Source organism: Crocodylus porosus, unplaced genomic scaffold (assembly GCF_001723895.1).
Source record: "Crocodylus porosus isolate Cpor-Errol unplaced genomic scaffold, CroPor_comp1, whole genome shotgun sequence".
Classification (NCBI taxonomy): domain Eukaryota; kingdom Metazoa; phylum Chordata; order Crocodylia; family Crocodylidae; genus Crocodylus; species Crocodylus porosus.
This window is the reverse complement of record NW_017728943.1, coordinates 45629741-45637867: the sequence shown is the minus strand read 5'-3', so window position 1 is coordinate 45637867 and position 8127 is coordinate 45629741. Positions and strand designations below refer to the sequence as shown.

The 8127-nt window shown below is 42.1% G+C and overlaps 1 protein-coding gene across 3 annotated transcripts in view; it reads left to right on the top strand.

Annotated features, from left to right (window-relative positions):
- The first annotated feature begins 363 nt into the window (after positions 1 to 363).
- The window catches only part of EML6 (echinoderm microtubule associated protein like 6), a 325505-nt gene continuing 317741 nt past the window's right edge, over positions 364 to 8127 (top strand). The window contains exon 1 of one of the 3 annotated variants that reach the window (XM_019549288.1): positions 364 to 907. In XM_019549288.1, coding sequence (XP_019404833.1) covers positions 711 to 907 — 197 coding nt within the window. In that variant the 5' untranslated portion in view covers positions 364 to 710. The remainder of the gene's footprint in view (positions 908 to 8127) is intronic. The other 2 variants (XM_019549286.1, XM_019549287.1) reach the window with 2 other exon arrangements.

The window sequence follows — 8127 nt, the reverse complement described above, 5'->3', positions numbered from 1 at the left end:
TGCTTGGAAATGTGTAACAACTTTATAGCTAGTTTGTAGCCAGCTTTCAGTTGACCCTGGACCCTCATGCCGGTGTTATGTGAACCCTTGCTTCCCCTTCTCTCTCCCTCCCCCCCTCATGGAGTGATGATCCTGGATGCGGATTGGCAATTGCAAACCGCACATGAGAGCTCCCTTAGCCCTCCTCCCTGCCACCTCCTCGGACCTGCCAGGGGCTCCACCCAGCCTCGGGGCTGGGGGCAAGGATTTAACCTGCAATTCCAATGCACTTTCCCCCTCTGGTCCCCACCCTGCTTCTCCATCAGCTGGCATTAAAAAGAAAAGTGGGGGTGGGAATGAATCCGGGAAGCTCCGGTGTGCAGGAAGTTACTTTGCCAGGGCAGAGAGCAGCCCGGCGCGGGGTGGGTTCGGGCGTGTTTGTTGTCCCCAACGAGAAGTTGTCTGGGTTGCAGAGCAGACGCCGCTCGCCTCGGGCAGCAGCAGCAGCAGATTATGGTGGGAGCGCAGCAGGGCTAGCAGCAGCAGCGGTGGCGGCGGTGGCGGCGGCAGCTCCCAGCAGACCTGGGCTGTGATTGTGTGGTTTGCTTCCCCCACCCCCTGTTGCAACCCCCCGGGGGAAGCGCAGGCTGCGGAGCCGAGCGGGCATCGCGGAGGGGGGCCGGGGCCGGGGTGGGTGGCGCGGGCTGGCGGGGGAGAGGGCACCGGGTATCATGGCGGATCGGACAGCTCCTAGATGCCAGCTCCGCCTGGAGTGGGTGTACGGGTACAGGGGGCATCAGTGCCGCAACAATCTGTACTACACGGCCGGCAAAGAGGTGGTGTACTTCGTGGCTGGAGTCGGGGTGGTGTACAACACCAGGGAGCACAGCCAGAAATTCTTCCTGGGCCACAACGATGACATTATCAGGTAAGTGGGGCAGGCTGGGGATGGCATGGCAGGGAAGGGAGGAGGGCAGAGGCGGGAGGAATGCCCCCTTCCTCCCCACCTCTGAGCCTGGGAGAAAAAAGCCCATGCTGTGCGAGAAGGGGGAAATCTGGATCTAGCTGGATCTTGCTGATATCTATTTTGTGTGTGTGAAGCTTCTGAAATTTGTCATCTCAAAAATTGAAACCAAGTGCAGCTGCTCCTACTGCAGCAAAGGGCTGTGTTTTAAAGAAGCATGCTTAAAAAAATAAATAAAAAAAAGAAATACCCAGTGCCACAGTGCTGCAGCCTCCTCCATCCCGCATGTGGGTTTTTGTCCCCTGCCCCCCCAACTTTGATGTCTCAAAAAAAGAGCAAGTATAGATGTTCCTCTGACACCGCAGAATCCAGATGTCTGTGCATCTCAGTAGGACAGCACCCAAAGACCCACTGGATCCAGCCAGTTTTGGGCTCTTGCCCTCCAAATGCCACTTAAAGAGCAAGTTGAGCTTCATGCATTCCAGCCAAGCTATGGAGGTGTCCATATATTCTGGGGCTACAGACCCACCAAAGCCCAAACGCAGCATCTGTGCCAATCTATTTTTTTTCCCCCAAGCACCCATACGCTACTGTCTAAATAGAGCATGTGTTAGCCCCCCAGAAAAAGAGAGATTATTTTTTAGTTGGTCTAATACAAGGTTCTAGAGGTTTGCATTTCATAGCCCCCCTTACTGCACTTTAAGGATACTGCCCCGACACACCCCTGTTCAGCAATATTGTATGGGTTTGGCTCTATCAAGTTAACTTAAAAACTAGATCCCTTATATAAAAGAGCCAAAATGTATTTGTCCCCAAGTGTACAAATTCTGTCAGCAAAATAAGGAACAAATGGGGCTTCTGCTGTTTTGTCATGAACTTTGGATCCTAAATACCTTGGTACAAGGAAGCTGCATGGCACTCTGTTGAATTCAGCTTATTAAAAGGGCCTTGTTGGGCTATCATGCCTAGTTCCCTGCATTTCCACTTTTTCTAATGTTTGCAGATGTATTTAGTCTGCCCCTTCTACACACCATAGCCACAAAGGACCCAATAAATACCGTCCCTTATAACATGCCACAGGTAAAGGGCTTGCTAACGTTGACTGCCTACTCCTGGTATCCTAAAAGCTTCTTCTAGTTAGCCAGAATAATTTGGAGTCCAGAACAGTTCCCAGTGCATCATGGTGTGGCAGTGCTGCAGAAACATGTATTTAATATTGAATATGGTTGGGTATGCTTGGGTTCTGGCATTGAATACCCAAATCATAAGTCCATAGGGAGTTTGTTTTTCAGAAATGAATCTACTTTGTGCAATATGAAGCTTTTGGCTACCATATGCATGTGAGAGCAGCATTGTTTAAGTCCCTCTTTATTTGTGGACACCAAGGGGCTTCATTCTGGTTTGAGTCATGTTTTCAATCCAAGTGGTGTTTTGTGGAACTGGTAATAACTTAAAAATCAAAGTCAAATTTTAAGTGCACCCACTGTACTTCTTGAACCTTCCCACATTATGTAGACAATGATTTATTTCTTAGAGGATAGGAAATACATTAGTGTCCATGTTTTGCAGATAGTATGCAAGTTTTTTTGTTTTGATAAATTAATTCAAAGCCACAGGATGGAATTTTAATACTAAAAAGAAGAGATTTTTATAATAAATATTCTGTTTATTTTTATTATTTTCTAGTTGGGACTCTTGAGCTTTGATTATTTGATATTTCATGTGCTGATGAAAAGTCCTGATTACTATACTAGACCAAAAAAAAAAAACCCCCAACAAAACACCCCAACCATATTGTGCAATGTGTTTGACAGTCATTTATGGAATATCTCAGATTAGAGAATTGTTTAAGTAATGTTACTTTATAACTGAAAGTGCTTAAAACATAATTAAAAAAACCCATAGGATCTTGGAAAATACTTCAAAATCAGTAATGAAGGCCATAGCATTCTGTGTGGATTGTTTGCATTCTCAAATTCTGATCCATCCCTTTCCTTTTGATAATGATGCTATTTTTTTGTGTGAGATAATGAACTCCATAAAACATTAATGGTTGAGAATCCACACAGCACCCTGCATGCACCACCAGGTTGTGGACATGTCATGTATGTTTCTCCTGGGAGGAAAGGTCATGCATTTAAATTTTGCACTTGTGCTTTCACTGTTTTATAAACTGGCCTATCTCTTGCCTTTTATCAAGGCAAATCCAATTTAATGATGATAATTTAGGGGCAAACTAATATATTTTTTTCCATTCTTAAAATATATGGAGGGTACAGACATACTTAATGCTCAAACTGTTCCAAAATGTCACTGATTGGAAACTGGCTCACAACTGTGCCTGGACAGAAGTGACTGCACAAACACTGCTAAGCATTCTATGTAGGACCCTCATTGTTTAAGGATTGAACTGCTGCTGAAACACCACCAGGAGATGGCACAGTACCCAGATGGTCATGCCTTCCAAGGAGGAGTGGAGGGGTAGCTGTGTGGCCCACTGCTTGTGATTCCTGGGGTAGTCCAGCTGCAAAGGGGGGCAACATGTGGTTTCCTCTTCTCTGCCTGGTCCTGCTGGGCATTCCTGGCCAGCTGAGGAACAAGAGTGAGAAGAGGGAACTGGCCTGCGCTTCTGTCTCTTTCTGGAGCCTTCTCCCTCCCCCAGTTGGCTAGGGGCAGAGACAGGAGTTGGGAGGAAAAGCAAGGGGTAGGGATGTGCTGTCAAGGATGGAAGGTAATGGAGGGGACAGACTCTTACATGTTTTGGGGACTGCTGCTCCTACAGCATGGTCTGAAAGTGGGGTGTGATCATGATGCAGATCCACTCTCTCTATGTCTATCCTTGCCAGTTTTGAGGGGGTTTGTTGCATCTTGTTTGTGGTTCTCAGGGGACTGTGTCCTGCCCCCACTCCAGATCTCTGCAGCTTTTCAATCCCTGTCTTGAAAGCCAACCTGTCAATTGCACCCCCCTGCTAGAGACCTTGTGTGTTTGGGAGGGAACGGTAGGTGTGGTATGCAAATAAATCTGCTAGAGGTGGTTCACATCTCTCAGGACGGTAGTTTCATTCTCTCTGAAGATCCCGGCAGACATCAATTATGCCCCCCCTCCTTTTTTTTTAAAGGTATGTTATAATCAAAAGACTTGAGGTGCCTTTTTAATGAAAAGATAACAGCTCATGGGTATTTCTACTTACTGCACAGATGCAAGGTGCATCTATCTTACAGAAGGCTAATAAGAAAAATTAGTTTGTGCTGAGGTCTGTGCTGCCATGGATACAGTGCTACTGGTTCCCAAGCTACCTAGTTTCAAGTTAGATTGGGTGTCTTTATACCGTTCTGTAATCTGTCATGTAGACCCGCTTTACACCTGTAACTTTTTTGTTTCATCATGTACATGGGCAACTGGTGCCTCTTGTGTCTGGGGGGGCACCCGCAGAAGCCAGGGGGTGGTGGTGGTGGTGGGGACAGGGCTGGCAAGTACCTGCAGAAACCAGGTCAAGGATGATTGTCTTGCATGATTGCCTTCTCTATGGGTCCAAAGGCAGCTGATGAGGCTGGTCTGGGATTGATAGACTCTCTTGCAACATGGGCACATGTTTCTGTGCGGAGTGGGTGGCTCTGGATTCTTGATTTCGGTCCATGACATGCTGTTTCTGCCACTCTCGCTTTTTGATCTCCTGTTATTGTTATAAGTACAAGTAAGATCAAACTGAGGACTTGAAGTGGACTACTGTAACAAGTAAACAATGCAAATCTGAGAATATAATGAAATGAGTCTTGTGACAACTTTATTTCAAACTGTTTCTTGAGGACACAGTGCTTGTCCCCAGCAAAGAAAGAACTTTTAATTTTAAGTCCTGATCTGGCAAATAGATTCTCTAGTGCGATCTCTTGTATTTTATGGACTTGCACTTGCTTCAATGGGAGCACACATGAGTGTAGGGGTTTGTGTGGGCAGATCCACTTTCAGGATGTTTGCTAGTAACAGATCTTTCAAGACAAATTCAGATTTATGGCACTTGAATTTTAAATTATTTGTATAGAAACCCACATTTTCATTTCTCTCTCTCTCTCTCTGTCCTTGAAACATTCTTTAAATTGTCCTACTGTTTTGAGGCTTGAATCCTCATTATAGTGTGAAAAGCACTAAAATAGCACTTCTCTGGTTTTCGACAATTGGTACATGTGAACAAGAAGTAGTTTACTATACAGGAAATAGCTAAAATAATCAGTTTAGGTGCTTACATTGTCACTTTTTAAATTGAGTTGATGTTTGGTTATTTTTAAAATGTGCAAATTCTGAAATTACATAGGTCATCAATAAACACATACATTTTACCGCTTTGGGTTCTAATTGGTCATGTTCATCCCAAGGGTAACATCATTGCCTTTTTTCTGACAAAGAATAATGTATGGGATAATAGTGTCTTCTGAAATTTTGAGAAATATTGCCATTGGTAACAATGTAGTGAGCATTTTTTTCCTATTTGTGGATTTCTAGAGAATTTCTGTACTATTGAAAAATCTTCCTAGTGTTTCAAAGCTTGTTCAGAGAGCAGCTTAGAACTTGTATCAAAGACCTAGCCTGAACTTTTCATAAATCATATATAGTTTTTGTTCTTTCTGCTATTCTTAAAACATTGCATGGCTCTTGACTGTTTACCTTGACTTATTATGTTAAATGTACCAACATGCTACAATGTTATACACCTACAAGAGCACATCCTGTATTATAGCTGGTCTAAAATAAATCAACTATAAGGCAGGAAACCAAAAATCATACCACATTTACTAAAGTTTTATTATCCCTACGCAGAAATAATATAATATAATATAATATAGTATTAACTAGAAATCCAGCCCAGTATCCTCTAGTAACAAATCATGTTATTTATGTAAGGCAGGTTGGAACTTAATAATGTAGGATTTGCCAGAATGACCGTATAAGTATGCTGATGTATGTGTTCTACTGTGCTGACAGACTGAGATTAAAAAATGTTGATGTGCAAGGGGTGATGGGATGTATTGAGTTGACTAAGCGAGTGAAGGCTTGTTTTATTCTCGACAGTGATTATTTCAGAAGACAGAAAACATATTAAAGCATGACTACTCATTTTTGCTCTCTTGATACAGTTTGGAAAAAAATGTGATGCTTTAAGCAATGTCTCACATTGTTGGGCATAAATGTAATTTGAGAAGAAAGATTATAGGCAGAGTTGTAGTACTAAAAATATGGAATTAAACGGTCTTAATTTCACTGTTTAAATACAATATTACAATACCTGCATTTAAAAACATTATTTCATGTTTTTATGATGCCTCTTTTACCCAAGGATTGTAAACTACTTACAGTTTGTATATGCTGTTGTTACTGTTTTAATGGTAACTCTAGCTAGATGTTCATTACATAAAGATAACTAAGGCGCTATAGTAATTTCTTATGTTAAATGTAGGGGGGGGAAATGTTCAATAGTTTATGGCAACTGCTGCATGTATTGAAATGCAGTTCCCTTTGATATAGGGTTGTGGCAAGTAACTATCTGAACACAAGTAAAAATTCAGACAGACCCTCTTGTTTACAGGTTCAATCCTGTCTTTTAAACTGTAACTGTTTTTGAAGTTAAGATTCTGGTACAAGGAGGGTTAAAGAGTGAGTTTTAATGCATAGTCTCCTTAAAATATTTCTCTCCTTTTTATGTTCAAGGTGACATTAATTTCTCAAACTGGCCTCTCTAATCTAGCTACTGTATTTTATTTGATGTTTCAAGTTAACATAGGAAAACCTCATTTCCTAATAATTTATCCACAAAAAGGTTTTATTCCAAAGAGATGACTGTGGTCTGCCTGTCTAAATTCCTGTGCAGTATTAACTCATTATGACTTTTTTTTTTAATTTCCTGCCTTTAGCTTGTTTAGCATTAGTCTGCTACATTCCACTTCACAGCTGAATTTTAATGATGAAAGAAGTGATTCCTGAATACCAAAACTTAAAAAGCATATCAGCCTTCCAGAAGAAAAATGCTGTATCAGTGTAGGATAGTAATATCTATTACTAAAATGGAACTGGACTAAACACCTGGAGGTATAGAAAGGACAATGCTGTATTTGTAGGTGGAGGCACTAGATGATCTAGCATAACTTTTTGTTTATTTCTTTTGTTATTCTATCCAAGATTAATAGATGCCAGCATGATTTAGGAAACTTCAACTCTGTATGGGCTCATGTTGATGCTGAAAGTTGTATATTTTGTTACTGCAGTTTAGTTCTTGATTCCCAAAACTTCCCACTTTCAGTTCTTTCACTTCAGAAGCATTTGTTGTTTGGGCAGAATTTAACTTTTTCAATAAACATTAAATCAAACCCTTTGACATGCAGTAACACTTAGATCTGAAATTGGAGTAATTTCCCCTCGATTTCAAGTGGAGCAGGATTGGGTCTTTGTACTCTACTGTTTACTCTAGAAGGTACATCTCTAGCCTGCCCTCATTTTGTCTCCTTGCAATGAATTAGGGAAATTGTCTGAGCTGAATAATCATTAAGAGCAGTTACAAATATACAAAAATTCTATAGTTCGAGAGATGTGGTGGGGGGGAGAAGACAGGACATTCAAGAGTGAATGAAGCCAACTGAGGCTTATCAGGTGCTTAGCACTACACACCTGTAAATAAAATAAGAATAAGACCCAGTTATGTGTGCAGGTGTAAATTAGGAAGCAAATCTTGCCTGACTTTTATTTGAATAGCATTCTAGTCTCTTATTCCATCTGAAGGCTTTTGCGGAGGGGGGGATAACCAGAAAGTAAATTGTATTTCTTGTTTTCAGTACCTGCAATCCATTATAGCTACTCTTGCCATCCTACATTTTCCAAAGTGATTTCAGAGGCATCTGATGAAGTAAGTGGCTGCTTACTAGGGCTGTGTGAAGCTTCAGGTGCTGATTCGATTTGGAGGAGATTCTGCCTGATTTGGTGGCTGAATCTCTGAATCCGAATAGGATCAGGGGACAATTAAAAGGTCCAAATCTTATTTGAAGCTCTCCAAATCTTCAGAAAAAATTTGGAGAGCTTTGATAATTCAGGCAGTCCCACTGACTACAGCAGGGAGCCAGAGCCGGAGCCAGACGCCATGCTGGTAAGTAAGGATGGGGGAGGGGACCATGGGGGGATCTTTGCCTGTTCCCCCAGCCCC